Genomic DNA, 26,919 nt, shown 5'->3' with positions numbered 1-26,919 from the left:
CAGAAGCTGTGTCAGAAAGTCTGAAACCTGAGCTTTGGACTCACAGCCATTACTTGTACATATGCTGAGCTCATTATTTGAAACTGCATACACACATTCAGACACCTTTCAGATCATAGATGACACAAATATATATTTAAAAAAGACGCATTAAATAACGAAGGCAGGTTTTATTTGGAATCTGGCGCCACACAGACGAGCGGAGCAGCCTCTGCTCAGACTGATGCAACTAAAGATGGATTTATTTCACAGGAGAAAATGTATGTGGACCATGGGATCATTGACAGTGAGAGCGTGTGAAGGTAAAGGGATAAAGATTGTTAAAACAGTCAATTAAAAGAAACATTTAGAGGCAAACTAAAGAGGGAAGATTTAGTCGTGAGGCTGAGGCTTCTTAGAAATCGACTTAAATGTTTGCACTGGGTTTTGTTGTGTTAAAATCATTAATTATGCCTACACTTTGCACATCATATATTTAGGAAATAAAGACTTCAAAGATGGGCTTTTTTAGCAGTCAATAAACCGAAAGCAACATAAGTTCACCTGTTCCATCACAAATGTTTTTTAAAAAGATCACACAATAAATGATGAACCAGTTTTTTCAAGAGAAATTTGAAATTTAATGAAGGGAAGTTCTTGTTTCCACAGACAACAGCTTCAGTGAGACACAGTGTGTAGGTGCTGGCAAAGAGATGCCGCTTTAAAGACAAATAAAACAAGCAGCGTTTTGCTCGGTTTGACTCGAGGCTGGTGAGGACTGTCCAAAAATAGGCAGATGAAGCAGGTACATTAAATTAAACCCCTATCGAAAAGAATTCAGTTCGACGCATCGGGGTGTATGTTCACCAGAGTTGAGCAACGATGGAGAGGAGATGCACATACAGTAGAGAGCACAGGCAGAGAGCATGACTATACAATAAGAGGTCTCAGCGTCAGTCCATAGCTTGAGAACCCCTGTTTGTGAATAACAGCTGTATTTTAGTCAACAGTATCTGATAAGTTACACTGTTTTAAAACAGTCTTTTGGGGCTCAGCTACACACACAAGAAATTCAAGTCCCACAGTGTCGCCTTCTCTTTGGGCAGTGTATCCTTTCCAGTGGTTAAAGTCCATTCAGATAGTCATCAACAAGCATAAACTTTGTATCTCTTGAAATGACAGTCTGGCCTTTTTACCTCTTCCAACAAATCACACAGTATCATGTTAATATATTTAACAGCAATGTCCTTGGGGAGTCGTACATCCCACCAGTTCAGAGGTCAATCACTGACTTTGATGCTTGTTGAGTGCTTTGGCCTTCAAAAGTGATACAGTGCTGTAACAAGATCAAAAGTCTGTATCCATGAGGTTTAAGAATGCATCCAAGATTTGGTCATTTTTCCGCTGGTCAAATTACCCCATGACAAATAAACAAACAAAATCCTCTGCATCTCAGAGGAACAGTTCAACCTTTTTGGGAAATGCTTATTTACGTTCTTGTCAAGAATCAGATGTGTTGTCTTAGAATAAAAAAGTTACAGCCATCTACTGGTTAGCTTAGCATAAATACAGGAAACACTCCACACGGATCCGCACAAGAACTCTACGTACAAGGCCATGCATCACTCACTACCTCACACACTTCCTTAATCCAGGCAAACTCCAGTGTCAAAGTTGTGGTTTTATTAGGTTTAACTGAATGATATGGTGTTATGTATTAATCACTGGATTTTGTTTTCATCCATGTTTGAGCTACACTAAGGTAACCAGCATCCACCTGTACTCACCACGCAGACATGAGAGCGGTATTATCGTTCTCTGGAAGAAAGCAATAAAACGCATCCCCTTCAGCTTCTACTCGATATGGACACATTCAACATTGAACAGTTGAATAATAGACGATCCAAAATGTGGGAAAAGTACATATAATATACAAAAATATTAAAGAAAACACTACTTTGCTCTACCATTGGTTCCTTCATTTCTACAACAAGTTGAGGTGGTTTGCAGTGCCACTTACAGGATAATTTGGCCAACAGAAACAGTCCTCTGTGCGCTCCTGCGTTGTGTACAGTATTTACTTAGTGAAGAGACTGGGACGTTAAATTCAGTCCATTACTCCCATCTCTTCCATAGTCGTGACCTAAGCCAGGATGTCACTCCGCTTGCTGCACCAGACCACCAGGCCAATCATGGCCAAGGTGAGGAAAACGGGGATGAGGATGAGGATGGTGAGGGTGTCGTCCGGGGGATCCAACCACACCGGCTGGTCTATGGTGCAGTTGGAAAAAAAGTGCTTGTGTATGTGGATGATGTAGCGCTCCACCAGCGGATTGGGCCAGTAGCAGTCGACGATCTGGGACTTTGTCTCTGTGCAGAGGGTGAAGAGGTGGTACTCACTGAGGAGAAAGACAGGAGAAGGAAATGTAAAAGAGGAGGAGAAAGTCATGACTCTTAGTTATAAGCATGAAAATATTAAAATACATAACACAGATGGCCTCCCTCCTTCCTATCATAGCTCAGAAGTACATTACTTATTCTACTGCTGTTACTCTTAGGAGCGCACCGGCATTTAAACCCTTCTGTGGTTTAGCTAGTAATAACCTTAGCATCAGCAATTTGGTATGTAATCCATCATAGTGATTGGGTACACGCTGCTTTTTCTGGCCCACTACCTTCTCTATTTCACCAGGAGCTTTTTAAAAACTCAGAGCTCTGCTTTGACGAATACATTGAGCCATTTCTAATCCCTCGTTCTCCGTCCTGCATTCTCTATCAAAGAGGTCCAGCTTCTTTTCTCATGACACACTGAGAGCTGCTCCTATCCTCAGCAGGTGAACATTAAACCGAGCGACAGTATTCCCACGCTCCCTGCTGATCCGAAACTGATTTGTCATGTTTCGATGATGTGGATCTGACACTCTATGTTATTAAAACTTACAGACTGGCTGGTAAAAAAGACTGTGCAATGGTTCATGAACCAAGCACTATTGTTGCAGTCGCTTCTCAAAATACTATACTAGCAACTGTGAGCTGTCATGTCATTAGCTACAGCAGTACTGCGAACAGTTTCATATTTTTGCTTCCTAATTGATGTCACTTTTATAATTATTTTCCAAAAAACTTTGTTCTGTCGTTTTGGCACCACTTCTGCTTTGTTCAGATTTATTTTTAAACTGTATAATGCACTAATTATGGCATCTTATGCAATATTAGCGTGGGACTTATATAGCCTGGGGAATCATTTGAAATAACTGCACAGGTCATCAGCGATCCTAATGACGAAACTGCACTGCCAGTTACCCACTATATTAAGCTCGTGCTTAATTGTGGTTTTAATATAGAATCAGAATCTTGATGATTTGAGGACAAGTTTTTGTTTTTCATCTGATTTTCTGAGGCCACCAAAGTGAATATATACTCTACACTGCATGTATGTTTAAAGTTGCGAGGCAGCTGAGCTTTCTTTTTCTTGATGTGCAGTCTTGTGAAAAACTCATCGCAGCCATGACAAAGTAGTTTGTAGAGCCACCTTTAGCAGAAAGAAAATGAAGTAAGAGTTCTCCACCGTGCTGACAGTCGGTATGAGGTGTTTGTGCTAATGTGTCTTCAGCTTGGTGTTCACCGACTGTGATGTTGGGCATTATAGTCAAACATCTCCACTTTGGTTTTGTCTGTCCAAAGAACATTCTTCCAGAAGTCTTGTAGTTTGTTCAAATACAGCTTTGCAAACCTAAGCTGTGCTGCCATGGTCTCTTTAGAGGGACTCCTGGCACCCTTTACAAATAAGCCATACTTTGTTCAGTCTTTTTCTGGTTGTGCTGTCATGAACTTTAACATTTAATATGCAGAGGACTGCAGTCTGAATTGTAGCTCTTGGGTTTTTTGCAATATCTCTGAACATTGCACAGTCTGACCTTTGGGTGAATTTGTTGAAACACTCAGTCCTGGGAAGATTGCACCATTGCCAAAACATCTGCTCTCATAGAGGTGCTCACACTTGCTAATGATCACCGAATCAAGTGTATTTGATTAGCACCGACTGGCTGCTGCTTACCCTCATAGTTCCTGTGGAATCATGTAGTCACGTAGTGTCCAATGAATGCTTAGTAGTGCATGTGCGTGTGTGAGTGCGAGTGCATGTGATTTGAGAACATTGAAAGTCCACTGACAAAAACCGAAACACATGAACATTAGTGCTGACAGTAAATCTCTGAAATACAAGGTAACATCAGCAACATTATGTCAAACTGCTACACAGATTTACCAGCCTGCCACAGGACAACAGCCAAGAGCAGGAACAAGGGCTCATTAATGTGCTATCTAACATTTAGACCGCTTCACCCTGCTGCCCTGTTTATAGCACATATAAGTTCGGTTCTGACGTCAAGCTGCAGCCATTGTTTTCTGAATGCCCTTTGCTTAAGTGCCACAAATCAAATAAGCCCTGCTGCCTGTGTGTTTACACTGTGTATAGATGCATATAGTGCGCTGCAAGCAGGGCAAGAAGGCACCACATGTCAGATAAGACGAGTGCCCTGTCAAATCTGAACTCAGCAGCAGTATATTATTGGAGGGCCATAAGCTCATATGTTATGTTTGAAAGTTACTAACTCTTTAGAAATATCTGCAGATGCAGTTATTGTGATTAGATTGATTGTGGTAAGATACTGGGAGTCATTAAGGCTTACGAAACTGATGCTTTTAAAATAAAATGTGTTTTACGCCACTGGCAGAAGAACCTGAGAACGTGATGGCAGAGAAAAGGCTTTGATGATTGGAGAAAACACAAAGGCAGAGAGTACAAGAGCTATTAGACAGAAGTGATCAAAATGCAGACTGAAACCGTAGGGAACAGCAGACTTTTGAAACTGTTCCCAGATGTAACGCACAGCAACATGTTTTTAAACTCTCATCCACATGGGATCATCGGTTACGAGGGTAGAAAAAAATAGTTTGATCTGATTCACAGCTGATGTCCCAATGATTGCATAACCATGGAGATGACTACACACAAATGTGAATACACAATATAACCAAACACACTCATGTGTGACGATACAGATAGTTGTATACCCACATGACAGTTTTGAGACTGCAGACAGATACTGAAAATTGCTGGTAGTTGGTACCAGTTGGAGTATTTTAATGCCGAGACATAAAGCTTCACTAACTGTGTTATTCTAATTCTTTCCCTGAGATATTGTTAAGCCCCGAGAAAAATCCAGGCCCATAAATCAATTTGAACGTTTAGCTCTGAAAGGCAATAGCTTGTAATTTGTTAAATAGTAAGGAGACTCCACATATTCACATTTCTAAATGTTGTTACAGGGTTTTTTAATATATTTAATAGTGTGTATTATTACACTCAAGACAAGGAAAGTGGGGGAAAATAGCTTCCAGTAAGTTTTAAACCATTGTAAGTTTTAAGATTTCCTGCTAACTACTTCCTCTTACTTTTTAAAACATCAGGTAGTCTCCCCAAAGCTACACAGGCTGCCAGTTGTTTGACAAAATAAAAGGTATCTCTTACATAATAATGCAATAATTATTGTAGCTTCTAAATGTCCAAAGTGAGCAAGAAGTGCGGCAGAGTACCTGCAAACTCTTCAATAAACATAGTTTGAGTCACACAGCTTTCCAGTTACTGGGCTTATACAGTTGCTTAGATTTCTGTCACACTTACATGTTTCAGATCATCAAATACATTTTAATATTAGTCAAAGAAAACCTGAGTAAATAGAAAAAAGCAATCCAAAAGCACCTGTCCCTGTGTGATCAACGGTGTGTGATTTTTTTGGGAAAGGTGAGTTCAACTGTCACGCAGGCCTGATTACTGTCAGACCTGCTGAATCAAGAAATCACTTGAAAATAACCTGTGTGACAAACTGAAGCAGGCTAAAAGCTCTTCAAAACTAAAAAAAAATCTCACAAGACATCCAAAGAAACAGCTGGGAAACAAAGTCTATCAGTCTGGAAAAGGTTACAAAGCCAATTTTAAGGTTTTGGGACTTTAGTGAGCCACAGTGAGAGAAATTATCCACCAATGGAGAATACCCGGAACGATGGTGAACCTACTAACCTAATAAAATTACTTCAACTCATCCAGGAGGGCACAAAAAACCCAGAACAACATCGAAAGAACTGCAAGCCTCACTTTCCTCAGAGTCAGAATTATACAACAGTAAGGAAGAGACTGGGCACAAATGGCATCAAGGAGAAAAAACACTGCTCACCAAAAAGAACCCAAACGCTCGTCTCACATTTGAAAAAAACATCTTGATGATTCCTCAAGATGTTGGGGGAAATATTGTGTGGACTGATGAGACTTAAGTTCAACTTTTTGGAAGTTTTGACTCCAGTTAAATCTGGAGTAAAACTAAAAGCATTTCAGAAAAGGAACATCATAATAACAGTCGAACACGGTGGCAGTAGCGTGATGGTCTGAGGCTTCTGTGCTGCTTCAGGACCTGGTTGACTTACTGTAATTGATGGAACCGTGAATTCTGCTCTCTGCCTGAAGGAGAATGTCCGACTATTAGTTTGTGCCATGAAGCTCAAGCACACTTGGCTTATGCAGCAGGATAATGATAAAAAACACACCAGCAAGTTATCAAAGGACTCTAATTAACAGATTTCAATCAACTATAAAATAATAAAGTCCACCTCAGAGTGATTAAAAAAACAAATCAACCAGGCTTTAGAGTGGTCCAGTGAAAGTCTGTACTTAAATCAAACTGAGATACTTTGACATCACCTTAAAGAGGCTGTTCAGTGTGGCTAAATTAAAATAAATCTCCAGTGAAGATTTGGCCAAAATTCCTCCACAGTGATGTGAAAGATTCAGGTGTTTTGACACAGCATCATGTAGGTTTGGGTAGTTTTTTGTTGTGTTTTTTCCTTAAATGAAATCATCATTTAAAAACAGCGCCTTGCATTTACTCAGGTTATCTATGACGGACAGTAAAAGTTATTTGATTATCTGAAACATTTAAATGTGACAAACATGAACAAAAGTAAGAAATTGTTTTTTTGTACTTTTTACCTCGCTGCACTTCACACACATATTTGGAGCATAAGAAAACTCTTGAAATATTGCCGTTAACTATTTGTGTAATAACTTTTTTTTCTTCCAAAGACTGGGATTTTATAATGAGGCATTTCCTTTTTCCAAAGAAAACCCCTAATATGAATTCTTTATTCCTCTGGCTCCATGAAGGATGACTCCTCTGATTAACAATAGCTCACCAGACAAAGAAAGTTGACCTTCACCATTTATATGGTCAAATACATGTAATATATGGAAAGGACATCTTTAGGAAATTAATGTTTGATTTTTTTTTCCAGAGCCATTTTGATAATATGAAAGGTCTTATTATAACCTTCTGGCCAATGTCTTGAAGAATACTTTTCTATCAAACCAAGAGGTAGTTGAAGCATTTACTTTCAATAGAGTTAATAATACACAGCTACAACGACCGCAATTAAAACTTAATCAAGAACCTATTTTGTTATTTATGCACTGCGAAGGATCCAAAGACTGTTATTAAAGACAGGTGACTGATCCATACTTGGACATTGTGTTGTGCAAACATCTAATGCAATGCTGTTTCAACATTTGTAAAAAAAAAAATTACATTTTTACTGCTGAGTGGTGAATAGTTGTAGTTCTTTGGTGATTTCACAAGAGTGACAAGGTAGCTATTAAATTAAGCAAGAACTTAAAGTCTCAGTGAAACGACAGGCTTGTTCATTTTCTTCATTCAGATGTTTTTAAATCAGGAGAAAAGAGGGGGGGAAGGCAAATCATAGAAATATGACAGTTACATTATTCATGTTTGAACGAAAAGAAGTGTACTCCACCACCTACACATAAAAACACCCTTTTCAGCTTAACAAGGTGCAGGAAAGGCTGTTGCTCTTTGTCCACGCTGCCTTACCACAGAGAGGTGGAGATGAGCTACTACTACCTCCACCCCCACCAAAACCTTAATAAAGAGTCAACAAAGAGCTGCCTTTGAAGTGCACAGCTGACACTTTTCCACCTGTCAAATTCATGGCAGATGTTAGAAAATGTGTTTTGTTTCTGTCTTAACACAACTTGACATTTGACTTAGACTTACATTTTGCAACTTGAGAGCTCCTTTGGTCAAAGGGGAGAAACGATGTAACAATATTTAAACAGCTTCACCTTTTCATGGACTTCAAATGAGTTTAACCGTTCCCAGTCCTCTCTCTTCACTCTCCAGAAGGCTCACAGCTGTTGGTATCAGTGGTGTGTTATGACAATATAACCCACTTAGAATAAGGTTTCCTCATCTAAACGGTCTATCGCTTATCATTAGTAGCAGCCCGGAAAAAAAGAAAACCTCTGATGACTTTAGAGCAGCATCTGTTCCACACAAAGACCAAACACAACGGTGAATTCATTATTAGAGGTCCAGACCATCACCGCTGTTCCTGTGTGCACAACATTAAGTCTTACAGTACGGATTCTCCCGGAGCCGTAAACTGCTCGGGGCAGAAAATTAATATGTTATTAGAAGTAAATGATTGAAGTGCATAAATGCACGCACAGTACACACAGCCTCTCAGTGGTCTATCCATGCCCTTCTCTGTGACCTGACAAGCTTGTACTGTCTCATTTCAAACAATAACAGTTGTGCTGGCTGAGTGAGTGGCCAGCAGCAATCACTGCAGAGAGGCACGGCTCATTTGTCAAATGGAGGAAGCTCTGCAGGGGTCACCGCTTGTTTAAACATGAGGCCGCTCGCTCTCCGAGCTCGATCCCTCTCACCACTTTCTGGCTCCGCTCGTGTCGTCCCTCCTCCTCTCTCGCTTTCTCTCTCATTCTTATCGCCTACTTCCAGGCTCCAAAGTACACTGCTGCTGAGAAAGTCATTTTATCCTTCACTGTCATGTAAATGAACTGCCGTACACAAATGAATCGTCTCGTAAAATATGGACTCACACAGGAAAAGATTATGGAAAGGCAAAATAAGGCAAAGTGGTTTCATCTCTCTATCACTCTTATATGTCAGACATCACTGGCAGATCAGATTTAGGATTAAAGTGACTTCGACTCTTAAAAAAATCAATTTCTACATCCTTCAGTTTAAGTGAGCACGACTGGAACAGCAACGGGTGAGCAAAATAAGAAGAAACCAGACATTACACCACCCATCCTGCACTTCAGATTTAAAATAGCACTTGAAAGGATCTGCTAAAAAAACACTATTTAAGCTTTTTTTATTCAGAGACAACTTCCCTGATCAAAACACACAAGCTAATTATAGCCTTTAAATAATGAATTTGGCTCGTTTCCAGCCCGTGTCGTATTGTGTCTGGTTTACAGTCAGGAGTTTTCATTGTGAAACCGGTCAGAGGGTTTTGACACTGAGCCAGGGGAGCTGTTAGCTTGACTCACCATTATAACTTTAATTTAATGGATTTAGATGCAAATGATTATTTTGATTCATCCATTTCCTGCCATTTATGTGGGTTCGGGGTCGGGGGTCGGCAGCCTAAGCAGAGACCCCTAGACTCCCTATTCCCAGCCACTTTCTCCAGCTCATCCAGGGAGACACCAAATCAAGCAGCTTTGTTGTCCTGGGTATGCACTAGGACTCCTGCCAGTACGACATGGTAGAAACATCTTATCTAGGAGCCATCCTGGACAGATGCCCGAAGCACCTCAGCTGGCTCTTCATTGTGTGGAGGAGTAGCAGCATGAATGATCAAGCTCCTCCCCATGTCTCTAAGGACGAGCCCATCACAGGAATCTAATTTCAGCTGCTTGTATCCACAGTCTCCTTCTTTTGGTCACCACCCACAGCTTGTGACTGTGAGTGAGGGTAGGGTGTAGATCAACCTTCTCTTCACAACAACAGACACAACATGCACATTACTGCAGAGGCTTTACTATTCCTATTATCTCCCTTATTCACTCACTTGTAAACAAAACCTCGAGATACTTAAACTCCTCTACCTGGTGCAGCAACTCATTCCCAACACCAAGTGAGCAACAAACCACCTCATTGTAAAAAAGAAGAGAACAGATCCTCAACGCCTCAGCTGCACCTAGAAATTCTGTCCATAAAAGTTGAACAAAATGACAAAGGGCAGCCTGATAGAGTCCAACACCTATCAAAAAATAGTGACTGAGAGTTATAGCTGGGATTTCAAACCAAGTTCTTGCTACAGTTTAAAAAGAACTAGATCATCTGCAACACACAAAACAGAACTGGTCCAGTGTTTGGGTCTCCCTGAAGTTACAACACACTCTACATATTATCTTCTAGAACCACCACCCAAGTCTACCAGTCCAGAGGCACCACCCACAACTTCTGTAAGATGGTGCGACCAAGTCAGCCCCACGACATCCAGAGCCTTAAGAAACTCAGGAAGAGTCTCATAAACCCCCGGGGTTCGTTCAGGAGTTGTTTAACTGGGCCTAGACTCTGTTTTCTCTACAGAGGCTGTATCAGTGGGAATGAGGAGATCATTGAAGTCACCGCCTGGCTATGTCCTCAGGTTATGTCAGCAGCACTCTATCCCCACTGTGAGCAAATTATTAATTTAAAATGTTTCTCTTGTTAAACCAGTAAATCCACAGTTTCTAAGTTCTAAATAAAATGAAATTAAATACAGCGTTGGTTTGTTGGTTTTGGTTCTTTAGCTACTAATGGCCACATTTGTATTAAGAACATCAGCAGTCATGTTTTGTCAGTCTGTTAACTGGTGCTGAGCAGTTCATGAGAGCCGCAGTAGTGAAGCTGAACAATAATGTGAAGGAAATCCAAAAGAAAAAGCCAAAACTGTCTGACTGAGGGACTGAAGAATCCAGTTATAAGTCTTTGTGGGAGGCTTCTTTCACAACTGTCTACAAGCTACTTGTACAGCCAATTTGAATTTAAGTTAAGTTGCTTTTTAAATTAATTTCTATGTCCAATCTTCAACATGAAAAAAGAAAAAGTCTTCAACATGAAAAAAGAAAAAGTCTTCAACGGAGCACAATTTGACAAAGCCATCCTGATTTGTTAATCAGGACTCTGCAGCCAACAGCACAAATATATTTTGCTTCAGGAAAATCACCATGAAGCTCTGACAAGTCTTCCAAGAAAAACAGAGAGAAAACGATTTAAAATGGAAAACACAGGATATGACCAGTTGGTGAAGGTGGTGGCCCTTATTCCCAGAAATCTTGCCTCATATCAGTGACTCAGACCATTATTTAGACTCCGGTGTGTGTGTGTGTTATTATGCAAGATACCGGTCTTATAGCTGACTCCTGCGCCTTCAGCCTCTGCAGTTGTTGTAAAGGGAGGGGGGCAAAGACTGCAAGAGGTCAAAGGTCAGAGAAAGGAATGAGATGGAAAAGCTGGATAAAGACAGATGCAGACGGGTGGTCAGGACTTTTTCTTTTTTTTTAAAAAAACACCAAAAAAAACCCAGCTCCAGCTTTGGAGGCATGCCTCCAACGGCTCTCCAACCCACAGACATTCAACCAGCTGCAGAAGGCCGAGATGGATTACAGTCTATCTGTCTGAGTGTTTTGGGGGTTTTTTTGGAAATTGGCATCAATGCACAGCTAACAGCTCACCAACTGAAATTACAAGTATACAGCACTCTGACAGGAAGAGAACAATAGTGGAGAAAAAGAGGAATGATAAAGATAAAAGCTTTAAAATGTGGGTGGCTTTTTGGTGTCCAGATGTATTTTATCATTAGCAGCTGCTTTGTGCAAAATGACAAATATCCTCTGGCATACCTTGTAAAAGCAGCTTCCAGTGCGCTTTCCGGAGCGCACATGTGCTATTTTGTCATTGTCAAATTAAGGTTGCGCTAATGTAAGGCGACACTTTCATTTACTCCAAAGATGTGCGTCCGTAGCAGAGAGTGTCCACTATTCTCAAGATCACCACTTCGTTTTAGGCGAGCGGGAAGAATTTATGACCTCAGTCTTTAAAAAGAGGAAATCTTTCCTCTGTTAAGAGAAATGATAATTAACAAACAAATCTATAATAAAAAGCACAAATTTATAGAGAGGCAATCAATTATATAAGAGGCAGGCAAACAGGTGCAGGGCTGAATCTCCTTGGGAACATATGGGAGGAGAACAAGTGCTTAGGATGAGCCATTTGGGGATTCTACAAAAACAGATCCAGCTGCGATAAATTCCTTAACCTGCGATTAAAACTGAACTGAGATACTTGATGCACATAAGTGCACGACTATGCAGAATGCTGAAGAAATACTGGCAGACATTAAACGTGCACAGATACCCAGCATTACCACCATCAACTCACTGATTACAGGTTGATTGATATAGTTTGACACAAATATTGCAGCTCCCTCTCACTTGCTTGCAGGTCTTCAAGCAAAAGGGTCCATAATTCCTTCTTTTATATCCTCCAGTCTTTGCAGGCTCTGATCGTTTTTTTCCTGTAACCACACTAAACTGTAGGTCATTACTAACTGGACGGATGCTGCACAGACGTTTCTTTACCTCAGCGATGACGGCTGCAGCCCGTCTAATTTATGTTACATAAATAAAACAACAGTAGAGCTTTTTAGATCCCTTGCAGATGGTTTTTGATGTACTTTATACACTTGTGACCCTTTACTTTTTTCTTTGCTTGTTTCTACAATTTAATGGCAGTTTTGTATTAAATCAGCTTAACATCATCCAATGCTCCTCGCACAGCATATACACAACTTTGTTTTCGTTGCCAGCCTCAGATTTTATTCCCGCTAGGCTTATCAGTAGTTTTCCTTTTTCGACAGGAGTCCTTCATTGTGTCACAGCATAGGCATGTTTTTAGTGGCCAGCAGGGGGCGACTTGTGCTACTGGAAAAATAAAAGAAGTCGAGCTGTAAAGAAGTCTACGAGAAAATAATGCTTCTGCTCACTTGATTTATGACTTCAGTAAACATTTTCCTGATGGGTTTGGGTTTTGTGATTAAATAAAACATTATGATCTTTTTTATAAATTCTGACCCCTTACTGTGTGGTCCAACTGTAAGTATAAAGTTTCTATATTTGAAGACTTTAAATGTGTTAAAGTTAATTTATTTAGTCTTAATCTACTTTTATAAAGAATAAAATTGGGGCTACAGATATCTCTGTTCCATTTGTTTGTTGCTCTCACTGTGAACTGACTTCGCCTGCAACCTGCTAACAGCCTATCAGCGTCAGTCTTCAAATGCGGTGGTACCTGATGAAGTGTGTGAGGTTACACCAGTTCTGTGGATCTATGTGAGTCATGTCCTCCTTGAATCCCTCTCCACAGACCTCCACCTCCCACTGCAGACGGGACTCGTTGCAGACTTTCCTCACCCGCGGGGGAGTGGGCTCTGTGCTGAAACTGTCGGAAGCTGAGAGGAAAGACAGCAGAAGACAAAAGTCCTGTTTTGTGTGCGTGACTTTGGAAAAACTGAACAATAACTGAGATGAAGCATGGTAAAGATGGACGCTCATGCTTGTTTGGTTTGTGTTCATGTATCGTTTATCAGCTGTCTCATGTTCTGTCATCAGCTGAACCATCACATTCAATATGTCTCATTTGAACTGTTTTTGCTGACCCAACTGTTACTGTCCTTCTTACTGATGCATGAATAGATGCTCGGATAAATGGATGGATATTCTCACCTGACAGTCCTCTCATCATCCCGACATTGACTGTAAAGAAAACCAAACAAGAACACGATTAGAATAAATTCATTTCTACACTCTCCCTGTTGTTTCTTAACTATGACCTTTGACCTTCCCCGCTTGTTATTCCATCTTCCGCGTATGGTCACATATGTCATTGTTTTTGCTACAGAGCATGTGACCCATGTCTGGACTCTATAAGGTCATCATAGCGCTTGTTAATATTCAGCGAAAGTGAACTGTGGCGCTTTTTAAGTACACAAAGGTGAATTACATTTTTACCGTTGAGCACTCTTTTTTCTTTTTCTTTTTTACTTTATTTCTTGAACGTTTTTGAGCACTTTTGAACCAGTGTCTTAACAGTTATCAGTCTCACCTTTTCAAAGTTTTGAAGGAAACATATTGAATGTCAGGACCAACTTATTTGAAGACGTTGTTGTACGAAGGGCTTGACTTTAACATCACACTCCTATAAGTGGCTATGTCCAAGGCAGAGGTCAGAGGTCAGCAGCTTTTACTATGAATAGAATTATTTTTAACCAAAGTTCTGTATTCATATATGAGGTATATCGCACCATCGGCCCCTCTGGCCATCACCAGTAGGCGGTAGGTGAAGTGTCTTGCCCAAGGAGCTGGGGATCAAACCGGCAACCTTTCGGTTACGAGATGAGCTTCCCAACCCTTGGACCACGGTCGCCCGTTACAATAACAGTAACATTACAATAACACAATGTTTTCTTGCATTTATGGTAAAAAGTAAGAAAACTTCTCTTAGTTGCTTAGGCGATCGATTTCACACAAGAAATCCGCCGGATTTCACACAAGACTGATGTAAGTCTCTCAGTTCATGTTTCCTCACAGTCTTGGGAGTCTTTTGTGTGTTGCACAAATATTTTAATCACTATGCTACGGAGGTGCTAGGATGACAGGCAGAGAAACAGGGGAATTAAATCTAATATGATGTGTAAGCCCGCTCTGAAACATGGTGGCTGTAAAGCTGTGCAGGTCGTTGTGAGTAGCTGTACTTGTGCAAATGACTCATATTAAACTGAGCACATTTTAGTATTACATAGAAGTTCAGGCCTGTAAACACAGAGATATCTCGCTGTTCTTGGAACATCTTTCCACATTTACTGCACATCAAGCATAACAGTAAGCCAGCAGTGTCGGCAGTGAAAGCAAACAAATCTTCACACGTGCTCTTATTTTCTTAATTCTCCTCCACAATGTATTGTTTTCATATTTGTGCTTCAATGACTTTTCCTTAATTAAAGAAACCTATTATCATTTTCTAATATTTACCTAATGATCTTATACTCAACACACGTGGATATTATTTCGCTTTATTAGCAATGTTCCCTCTATCTTGGCATTTCCTTTAAAATCTATTTCATGTTTCACTTTGGTTTTCTTTTTGGTGTTCTTCATATTTATTGTTTCTCAGTCTTTCAGTGAATTTCCAGAAGTCTGAAAGACAAAAGACAAAAGACAAAAATAAGCAGAGACAAATGCAAACTAACATCTGAAGCCAGGTATCTCAGTGACACCCTGCAGTACAATAGTGCACAAGGGATAAACTTCTATTTCCCTTCCTTCTTTTTTTCATCCTGTGACTTTCCGATTCAGAATCCTGCACAGGGCTGCCCATTTTTACTCCAGCAGCATGAGGAATGACCAAAGCTAAACATGCTGCTGCGCAGGAAGGCACAGCTCCCTTTGAAGTCTCCTGCTTACAAAGCAGTGGATCAGTTTAAGAGACACCCCGGAGGGAAAAGATTGTTACCAAGTTAGCATGCTAAATATAGAAACTGCTATGTTTGAGCATGTAAGGATATTCAGATTTGTGGGATTGTCAGGGTTTTTTTTCCTAGTGTGTGTGTTCTTTTTAAATACTGTGGTTAGTACCTGTAAATGGATACAGCTGCAGGGTCCAGTTAGCAGAATATTTAATGAAAATGTTTCTGCAGGTAGTTCTGAGCACACAGCAGTGTTTTATGGCAAATTCTCACGTTACCGACACCTACAGGTTAAAGTTGAGCTGCACTGTGATGACACTTTTATGGCCGTATGAGGTGCACCCAACAGCAAGACTGGATTTTTTTTAAACTGACTTATCAGTGCAGATTCGTTAGAGTAATACTTTTTTCTTTTCTTTTTTTATAATCCATCAAAAATTGTTTAACATGTATGACCTTCACTGCCAGGGTAATATTTTTCTTAACATTCTTCTCTGCTCCACTCCAGAGATTTCCCCAAAAACCTTGAAAAGGTTTCAAAAACAAAACTCTGCCTCCTTTGGTGATGTTTCATTAACATAATAAGAGTAAAAGATGCAATAAAGACATTCAAGTCAAGATTTGTGTGTGTGTGTGTGTGTGTGTGTGTGTGTGTGTGTGTGTGTGTGTGTGTGTGTGTGTGTGTGTGTGTGTGTGTGTTGGGGGGGAGCTCTATATCGTAACAGCTCACTGGACTGTCACTCCCAGATTTCTCAGACTGGATCCAAAGACAGTCACAGACTCTGGCCAACAATCCCCCAGCTAATGCCGGTCAAGTCCATCACTGTTATAAGAAAATCAGAGAAGTGTGAAGTTGCAAATAGAGACAGAAAATCATTTTTCATCATCCTCCAAGCCATCAGCTCACCAAGCAACTCCTTTATGTCTACAGATCAATACATCAAATCAAATAATATGTACAGAGCACAATAAAAAACTCTTTGAAACTTCCCCTCTCTGATTTCAAAGCTTGGCTTTCAGCCCTCATGTTCCCACAGGTCTCCTCTTGCATTTCATTATTCCCACCATGCCGGCATATCCTAAAAATAACATTCTCTGTATAACACTCAACATAAATACATAGAGTACATAATCTGCTGTGCAGCAAACTCAATCCCTCGTAACACATATGAGCTCTGTGTTCGATTCACACTTAAAACCACTCGGAAAGTTACATTTTCCAAAATGCACAATAACATACACGTTATTGTGAAGCCTCAACCCGCTGAACTCAAACTTAATCAAGTTGCTTGGTGAATAAATCCAACCAGCGAGAGACAATGAAAGTGAAAACCAAGCAAAAACAGAACAAATAAGCGAAGACACAGAGCTCCAACACGGGGAGCGGAACTGCAAACAAACTGACTTACTCCTCCACTAACCCTCCGATCCCCATATCCAATATCGACAATTACCCCATATTGTCACGGCTGCTGCTTCGAAGCCTGCCGTGCCTGCAGTGTGACAGAAGGGTAGTATTTGATTCTCTGGGATGAGAACACTTTGGAAACCAGTGCACTTCTGCATTAATCAATCTGCTTCAAATCCTCATACCTGAAGTGGATGGAAATTACTGGCAGAAGCCATGTAAATGGAAACAATGAGTATGTTTTGGTATCCCACTGCTAATTTTACTCGCTTATTAATTGAGTAATAATCTGTAATATTGTAAATCTGTGCAGTTTTACTCATTTGACTAGTCTGGTTTTTAATATAATGCCTCAAGCCACCTAAAGGAACTTTACTGTGCTGTAAGATAAAGACCCCACAATATAAAAGTGAAAATGAGACAGAAACCTGGCTCAGGGAGGGGCAGCCATGTGAGCTGCTGGGGATGAGGTGAAAGAGAAGGAAAAAAAGGAGACAGGACCAAATACACACTACAGGAGGCATCTGCTTCATTTAAGACTGCTTCAGTAGCTGGTATCAGTTTACACACATGCAGGTGTTCTTCTCATTTCCATAATATCATTTGTACATGCCGCTGTCAAATAAGCCAAAGGGAAGTCCAGAATAACTTCTGAGTTATTAAGGAATTCAAGCTGGATGGAGGATCTGACGAACCTGCAGCCAACAAGCTAACAGCAGGTCTCCCTCCAGTAAGCGCTCAGGGTAACAGCAGGAGAAGGTCTGAGAGTAAATCCCCTGTATCAGCTTTATGAACTGGAAACACAAGAGAATTGGCATCATGACTACATGTGTGCATGAGAGATTTGGATGTTATGTAATGATTCGTGATTATGAATTATAGCAGCTTAGTGAATTTCTCGTCCTGGCATTTGACAGATAAACAAACTCAGTATTAGATTTAAAAGGCAGATGAAATACTGCCAGAGTGGCTTTGAACAACCCCCCCCCCCCAAGATTTTTATTACTTGTTTGGGAACAACTTATTTGCAGCAAAACAGACCACAGAGCAACATTAGCTGCATTTGGAGCCAGCTCATGAGTTTTAAAAAGTTCCTATCACATTTTGGGAAATAGGAATCAAGACTGCTGTCAGCTTTTTAGTTTAAGTAGAGCATAAACTAATAAGCTTCTTCTCATCTAAACCTAATATTTCTTCTTTTAGCAGCTTAATGCCCCATTTTATTCACCTGCTTGATGCGGGGCAGGCAGGTTGATGACAGCGTTTTTAGTGAACACAATTAGCTAACAGATGCTAAACTGAGCTGTAAAGCAGTGACTCATTTTACCGCTAATTATCTAAGCCAACAACAGTGAATTTTTAAAGTTTGAATCCAGATGACTCTGTGGAGCAGTTGGGCACATGTGTAGAAAAGTGCAGACTTTGAAAAACAAATTGGAAGTGAAGCATCTCCACTTCTGCAAAGGGGATGAATAGAAGCAATGCAAAATACAAAATACTGTACTGGCTGTGAGATGTAGAGCGTGTGAAGTGTACACATGCCGAGATGAATTTCTTTTATGTGCAGACTTACTAAAGATTACTCTGACTCTGTAACTGTGTGAAACTGAAGGAGCTGAGCTGTGAACCTCGTATGTCTGACAGCCTGTGTTCATCATACATGCAAATGGAACATTTGAGCAGAAATCTATTTATCATTAATTCTTTTATTCACAGCCTCTCATTACAGACAATCGAATCGTTAAATGTCTCATCAGTCACACATGCAATGATAGTAATGCATTCATTCACTCAACCAGCCGCTTGCCTGTTTTCACCCCATTCATCAACCCTTCAGGTTGCACTTCACAGAGGTTCACCGGGGCTACGACTGCTGCTGATGAGAGCCAGCTTGTCAGGACAAGTGGCACACACACACTTGTATGCTAATGAGGCCTTTCCTGGTTGCTGTGGATGGAGCTGGTCAAACATCAGACACAGATCATCACAATATAATCAAATCAATGCGGTTATGAACAAAGTCAAAGAATCACAGAGTATAAAGCATTTGTCACAGTTGCAACTAAAATAGGCAGTTACATCCTTAAAGGTACAGTAAGTCATTTTAAAGTTTCACTTCTACATCTTCCTACAAACTGATGCATTCTCATAAACTTCGAATGCGTGCATTAAAAATACATAGGAGCAGGCGCCAGCTTGTGGACGCTGTATTCCCAAAGCCGCCATCTTGAATACAGAGCCCGAGGTGGACATCGCTGTTCTGTCTAATTGTGTTTTATCTATGTATCTAGTGTACGGCCACACGTGTAGTGTCTTTATAAATCATGTTTTCATTTAAAGATCAAAGTATGACCATTTAACATTTATTCACGTATATTTTCATCATCTCTTTCTTATTATGGCTTTCTCCTCCTCCTCTTCATCTGCCCCTTCCTTCAACACTGCTGTTGTTCCTCCCTGATTTCCACCTCATCCTCTTCCTCCTCTTCTATCTCAAGCTTCATCTCCTGAACTGAAATCACAGCTTCACTGACTCGCAAGCTCGTATCGAACCCCTTTCACAAAGTTTTACAGCCTCCTCCAGAGTAAATAGATGTGCACACACATTGAGAGAGATGTAAACAACAGTGGACCAGAAGTCTACATTCACCACCGAACGGCAGCCACAGTTGTTTGTCCTATAGCGGCCACCATAGATAAGATTATTCAGAAAACAGAATTCATTTGATTGCAACCTATTGACATCTACTGCTAAGATTTTACACACTGTGCCTTTAAAATCAATGAACACGTGAAGTGATAGATTATTTTTTTTCACCTATTAACTTGGGGAAGCAAAGCAGACGTACATTAGTGGTATTCTTCCAGGATAAACTGTTTACTAAGTGCAATACAGCTACAGAGCCATCTGACAGCATTGTCTGCAGAGCACCTCGGCTAAACTGCTAAATGCTATCAAGCTAACAGTAAACCATGTGGAAAGCAACAAATTCATTCAACATTCAAGTAGTATACCTTCGTAGTATACCATCTTTGAGTGTTTCAACAGATTCAGCAACTCACACAATTCACTTCACCTGAATATTTTTTACATTTGCTCCTCACCTCATTTGCTTCATGTTTCTATTACCGTGACATGAATATGCTTTAAGCAATTAGCTTCATATCAGCAATTAATATCGGTCATGCATTTCTGTTGTTCACTACTTGAAAATAAATCTCTCCCCTCACTCATTACAGTGAGTCACTTCTTCACCTCTGGCATGTCTCTTCAAAGTCTTGGCCACGGTAGGCCTCAGACCCAGTTAGCTTCCAGCCAATCCACCCCAGCAGGTCACTGCATGCTTTATTCTTACTGGCTACAGTCAAGAGATGCTTTTAAGTCACAAGTGGACTAACAAACTAATGTGAAAATAAAGGAGTGGACACAGTTTCATTTACTGCCCCTTTAATTTGGAAATGCAGCAAAGCTGTTATTTATAGCTAATAATAACCAACTAGCTGAAAAGACACAGGCACCAAACATAAATGTAATAAAACTGGGATAATTAAGTCTGAGCATGTTCCTTGTTGTACAGCCAAAGGAATTAGCCATAAGGCAGAATATTCATTAAATTCTCCGCATGTGGGGGTTTAAATTAGCAAAATGCTAACAGGGTGCAATTATTAGCTTTCCTTTCTTTAACTTAATGTTATAAGCAATGATCATTAAATACTTGTTTTGCCATCACAGTTTCAACTGCTTTTTATCCTTTTTTTACCTCCTGCTCTCAAACCAAAAGGCAACTACATAAAAACAGCATTAAGAGAGTAAATTATGCAGGCAAAGCTGAGTTATTTTGAAGTGTGAGAGTAATAAATGGAAGTGTTAGCAGGTGGTGGTTGACAGCTGAGCATTGGTTGGTTGGCTCTGTCTGTGCTGTCATCTACTATCTGTTAGATTAGATAAATATAGGTGAGAAGAAATAGAAGATGAAATAAAGTAGATGAGCTGCCAAAACTGTCCAGAAAGATTTAAACCATAGCCGGAAGTGATAGGGATTAAATAAAAATCAGTCTTATTTTAGTTCCTCCTCATCATTATCACTGGGACAGAAAGGTAATGAGTTTTTTTTAAGAGATAATTAGGTTAATTTCACGACATGACAAAAAACCTTCTGTTAGTTTGAACACAGGGAAAGATTATATAATGCATCCTAAACAGGAAATTAGGGAAACCTTGTCTGACTCTGTATCTATGCCTGCAGCTATATTGTGTCCTGTTTTTTGTTTTGTTTTTTTTGTTTTTTTTTATCTCATCAGAGAAATTTAAAAGGGAAACAAATCAAGTGTCCTCTTTGTCATGCTCTCTATCTACTGCAAGATGCCTCGCCTTTCTTTCCATGCAGCAGATAAATGGTTCGAGATGCTGAGGTTTGTAAAGATAGATGTAGAGGAAGAGGGAAAAGACAGGACAAAGGGTGACTAAGAGCGATGAAAAGACAAGTGAAATGCGCCCTGGCCAACCAACGATGGGGATTTGTGCACAATTAACTTGGGGTAAACAAGATTGGACAGGAGTGTGCCGGTTTAGGTCAGTGGGATGAGCAGACAACTATATGCCGAATGACTGAGAGCAACCGGCCCGGGTTGGAGTTTGACTCCCAGTCCTTTGCTGCATGTCTTCCTTCACTTTTCTGTCAGTTTTCACTGTACCTGTCCAAAAGAGAAGAAGCCCCAAAATCTTTTTTTAAAATAAGATTGGACAGAAGCACACAGCTGGAAGCATACTTGAAAGATTATATATGTATATGCTAATTATAATGGGCCTACAATAGAACCCTGAGGTACGCCCTTGAACAATAAACTAGATGTATTGATTTGCTGGCTAATCAATTCCCAACCTCCCTGCTTTAAACCAACCCAGCAAAAGATTTCAGACAAATTCACACCCGAACTCGTACAGTATTAAGTTGTTCAATTTAAAAGCTGCTTCTGGTGCTGAGTGCTGTAAAAACACAGTGAAAACCCGTTCAGTGTTTCTGTGGAAAAAAAACACTAAAGGCAGATGAGGTGAACCAAGTAAAATTTGCGTGTCTGAATAATTTTGAGTCTTATTCTTATCTGCAAACACCATTTAGTATGCATGACTGAATGATGTTTGCACCCTCTCTACTCTTTGAAGAGACTTTGAAGATCTCTCACTTTTTGGCTTTTCAAGGCATGCCGCCCCCCTGTGTTCACCAGCTGCAGGAAAAACAACTAATGCAAGCTAGATCAATGAGCACATAACACTCAGAAGGAAAATGTCTGTTTAGTTTGCTGTGACTTCTAAGGAAGAAGCAAGAGGTTAGTGGATTTTTTTTTTTTTTAATTTTAAGATCAGAGATCTGTGAAAACAGTTATTTTCTGATTTTTCTTTAAATTATAATCAGTGTAGAAACAAATTTGGCAAAATCAAAAGTTAGTTGGGGTTGGGGGAGGGGGTAAAGCAGTAGTCCAACAGATGGTCCAAAATTAAAGCCACCTGTTTTTGGGAAATACTTCTTCCCTGTTTGGTCTTCCTTCTGTGCTAAGATCCAGGAGAGCAGCTCCTCAAACAGTGACTGAGGTTATCGTGCCAAGGTCACCAAGACAGCTGTGGAGGTGATAGCTTTTCCTTCACTTAAATAGAAAGCTTTTTAACTACAGCAGAAGCAATCTTAAAGTGAAGGCCAGAAATGGAGCTGAGATTTGAGCAAACACTGAGGAAATGGATGGAACGGGGATTTCTGTCAAATGCTTTAAGTAACATTTGCTCCCATTATTGTTGAATGAATTCTGAGACCTTTGGATCCTTCCTATAGTCAAACAAAACTTGGGGAACAAACAGATTGAGATGATTAGTAGCCTCAAATGCAGTGCTAGCACAAGTGTTTGTGCCAAGAGGATGTTGCTACTTATCTCCAACCCTCTTTCCTGATTTAGTTTATTTTCTCTTTGACTCAGAAGGTTACCCACACATTGGTTGTTTCCCTTTGGTTTCCAGAAAGCTTCCCCCAACTACTGGCAGCGCTTTTTGACTGTGATAAAAAAAAATTTAAGATACTAAAGCCAATGTGCCAGAAGTACTTCTCCTTCTTCCTGAAATTAATGCTGACCTGTTCTCAGAGCAGAAACCAGAATTTGTAATCCATTAACACTGATTTCCCTAGCCCTTTCCAGCAGTAATAACTGTGACACACAGACAGACACGCTGTCAATCATTCTTATTATCGCTGGAGCTGTGTGACCTTCTAACAGGCAGCTGGAGTGCAGTGGCAATTGTGGGGTACTGATCCAACAAAAAGGCAATGGGAGGATGTTGTTGTAATAGAAAGGCTGACCTGTTTGGGTCATGTGAAGTCACACCACAAAAAACTCCAAAAGAAAAGCTGTCCTGGTGAGTTTCTTTTGGCGCTCCATTGTGTGATCCCTGGGATAAACTGTGAGACAGTAAATCCTGTATCGATTTTGCTCAGTGCGTGCTGTGTCTGAGTTTATGCTCCCTACACTGTTTTTTTCATATTTCATTAATAAGTTCAGAGTACATATTTACTTGAAGTGAAAGTGCGGATTCAATTCTGTGCCAAGGTCCTTTTTTATTTGTCACTCACTCATTATACACTGCAGATTTTTCAATATTTCATTGTTAGCCTCCAAAATGCATTTTACTCTCGCCGCTGGAAATTTCACAGACGGCGTTCTGCACCGGTGGTGACCTTCGCACTAAAAGTTGACCTCGACTGGCTGATATTTTAAGTATTTCCACATTCATTTTCTGTTTAAAATTGTCCCATATGAAAACAGGGGACTGTTTTCAAACAGGTTTATTCAAGGATTTCTAATTAATTGCCTCAAGGCAACGGTCGTAGTGATTTGGTGTTATATAAATAATAAAATTGATAAAACTGAAAAAGCTGAAGCTTGCTGGCCAAACATCCATAGAGTTGACAGTGATAATTGTCTGTTGGTCTGTTAATATGACATTATACACAGTTTGAGCCACATGACCTGTTTGAGCTCTAAACGTTGTAATTACATGTTCTCTTAAAGGGAACTCAGAGGTTGCCAGTATAAACTCCTAACTCAAAAAATCAGCAGATGAGACTACCTGCCATATGTCTCTTACCTTTTTCCGCTTTATGCTTCCGCTCTTCCTCGTTAATTAATAACTTGAGCAATAACTTTGTTGCAGCTAGTTTGAAAATTCTTGTTTGCAATTATGAACTCATATCCATCAAATATTGGTCGCCATATTTGGAGACATCGCTCAAAGCACAACGTGGCATCTGTCAATGACAGGAGGGTTCCTGCTAAAGTAAAATAAATCTGGATTTCTCAGCAGTCAACCATTGAAGCCAGCTGCTGCTGCTGCTGCTGTTGCAGAAGGCTCAGAATTGATGAAAAGCTTCAGATGTTTATTGCAGATCTGAAAATGCCCTGGCAGACACACATGTGACTTTTTTATGGATTCAGCTTTCTTTGGAAAGCCTTTTCTTTCCCAGTCAAAGGAAATCATTTTACACCGAGAAGTGAAATTGCAAAAAATGGTGATCAGTTTCTATTCTCACTCGGCCCCCATTGGAACAAGCCTTAGGGATCTATAGTGAGGCACAGCCAGAGTGACAGACTGCTGAGTGATTATTATGCACCTACCAGCTGAAGTGCCAGGTGAGGCAAACAGAAATTAATTCAGTGACTCTGTCAAGGAGACTAAACAATAGAGATGTTGGCAGAAAAAACCACTGGGGAGTTTGAAAAGGAACAAATGAGGTAAATTTGAAGGGAGGTGATTGTTCAAATGTTGGCACCATTTCTTTCTGGATCCCAAACTGGTTTTTCATGGCTAAAATTAAACAAGAGCAAAGATTAGAAAGTAATACTGTTAGAGCCCGACCCATTTGGCTGATTTTATCGGCCAATAGCAGCTTTGCTGGTTCGGCATTTATAACAGACGTTAAATGAAAATTTAAAAATCAAAGAAGAGAATGACTGTAAAAACAAAAATATGTAAAAACACCTTTTACCACCAGAGTGCACTGAGCAACCTGTTGGAAACACATATTTGGCACAAACAGGATAACCAGCTGATCCGAGCAGATTCTGGCGAAGCGCAAACCAGTGAATAAAAACATTATAAATGTTGAGAAAATCTGTTTATGTTTATTGTATATGACAAAAACGAAAATATTGGTCAAATATGGATATCAGTCTTAAAAATCACCTCTCTATAACTGCTTCTTCACTTCAGTACAGATTAAACCCAGGGGGGGTTTCCACTCTCCTAACGGGTCTGAACTGTTTCCCCTAACTGATGGAAACTGATGGAGTTATGGAAACTCCCATCCAAATATCCATCCATCATTTTTTCAACTTTCCGAAACTGACCCGTGATTCCCACCCACTTCAAGCCATGCCTGGACAGCACTACATGGGTGAGAAAACAAGCTAAAATGCTTCCACTCCTGGTGAGACTGTTTACAGAAGGTATAAATAATTGGTCTGACAACACAAGCTGTTTCTCTGCTCCCACCATAACCCCGTCTAGGCTTGAGAAGGAGTGTCCAGGCTGTTTCTATCAAGAGTGGAGTCTTCCCTCTGAGGGGATCTGAGGGTCAAGCAGGAGGGAGAGGAAGACGAGACTGGAGAATGAGACAGATGTGCAAGACACAGAGGAACTCTGGGTACTTGGCAAACAAAAGCAGGAAGATGAGGAGGAGAAGAGGGGGACTACTGGATGGCCAGGACGGAGACAGACAGAAATAAAATACCAGTGATGGAGAAGGGAGAAACCATGACAAGGGATTTTCCGCAGATAAATGCTCTTCTTACCCTTCCCATTATACTGTTTGTATAAATGTAGGGCACCAGCAGTTGAGGTGGTGGAGCAGCATGTTGTGGGTGAATGTGAGACACTGCAATGGGCTTCTGGGGTAACGGCTCTATATAAATGCAGTCCATTTACCATGTGGAGAGGAAAATTACAGCCAGGCTTCAACAGAAAACGGGCCCCTATGGGGGCAATCTGTCGATGAGCTATCACGGCTTGTTTGTGGGAGCGCCGAGCATTCGACATTTCTGTCTGTCGGGGAATATCTAAATGAAGCGCTTTCATTTAAAGTGGACCCACTGTGCTTTTCCTCATTTTCTGCCATATATACAGTGTGACAATTGTGGATGCTTACATTAAACAAAGTTTCAAATAGTGAGGTCAGTGAATGTACGATAAATCCACTGAGCCGAACACTGAAGCTTCAGATGGATCCAAACACGCCACCGATCGACAGGTTATCCTCCTCTTTGATATCTGTGATGTCATTTATGATGAAGATATTCTTAATAGCTTGGACAGTCTCGGTCGTTGTGTCCTTGGGCAAGACACTTCACCCGTTGCCTACTGGTGGTGGTCAGAGGGCCCGGTGGCGCCAGTGTCCGGCAGCCTCGCCTCTGTCAGTGCGCCCCAGGGTGGCTGTGGCTACAATGTAGCTTGCCATCACCAGTGTGTGAATGTGTGTGTGAATGGGTGGATGACTGGATATGTAAAGCGCTTTGGGGTCCTTAGGGACTAGTAAAGCACTATATAAATACAGGCCATTTACCATTTACCATTAATATGGTTGTCACACAGATCTGGAGTTTTTCCTTCACTCTGTCACTAAGTGCTTGCTCAGAGAGTGTCATTTGAATGTCGGAGGATTTCTCTGTATTATTAAAACTGAACTCAATGAACTGTAAATCATACAAAGTTACTGTAACAGAGTCCAAGACTAAAATAAAAGTTATGCCCAAAGTGCTGAGTTTAGCTGTTTGATTACATAAAACGTGTCCATTTAATTTTCGTACATAAGTAAAATGTTACATTTTATGGAATCTAGTCAAATGAAATGTAATCGGTTAGTAATATAGTTCAGCTGCATTTTACTCAGAAGTATTGCTCCACGTGTGTTGAGGGTGAAGGATATTTTTGAGTGCAGATCTACTTCAAATGCTTTATTTTCAGCTTACATGAGCATTAAGAGTTGTGCCCTTACACAGATCATCAGTGCAAGCTGCTGGTTATGGATGGATGCTGACGGGAAGATGGATGTGATGATTAAAAAAATCTGGGAACACGCAGAAACAGCACAACTGCTCTTCTTCAA

The 26,919-nt window shown here is 40.4% G+C and overlaps 1 protein-coding gene across 1 annotated transcript in view; it reads right to left on the bottom strand.

The window, feature by feature from the left end:
• Window positions 1-1,166: 1,166 nt before the first annotated feature.
• Window positions 1,167-26,919, bottom strand: part of LOC147322514 (receptor activity-modifying protein 3) — a 33,508-nt gene continuing 7,755 nt past the window's right edge. The window contains exons 2-4 of the mRNA XM_086306954.1: window positions 13,631-13,660; window positions 13,197-13,356; window positions 1,167-2,378 (exon numbers count right to left, since the gene is read on the bottom strand). Coding sequence (XP_086163080.1) covers window positions 2,123-2,378; window positions 13,197-13,356; window positions 13,631-13,660 — 446 coding nt within the window. The 3' untranslated portion in view covers window positions 1,167-2,122. The remainder of the gene's footprint in view (window positions 2,379-13,196; window positions 13,357-13,630; window positions 13,661-26,919) is intronic.

The sequence above is a fragment of the Aulonocara sp. 'chitande type north' Nkhata Bay genome, linkage group LG9 (genome assembly GCF_057382095.1).
Source record: "Aulonocara sp. 'chitande type north' Nkhata Bay isolate Kocher_YH1m ecotype deep benthic linkage group LG9, A_spYH_male_GT1.1, whole genome shotgun sequence".
NCBI classification, from domain to species: domain Eukaryota; kingdom Metazoa; phylum Chordata; class Actinopteri; order Cichliformes; family Cichlidae; genus Aulonocara; species Aulonocara sp. 'chitande type north' Nkhata Bay.
The sequence above is the reverse complement of the archived record's forward strand: the minus strand, read 5'-3'. Positions and strand labels throughout refer to the sequence as shown.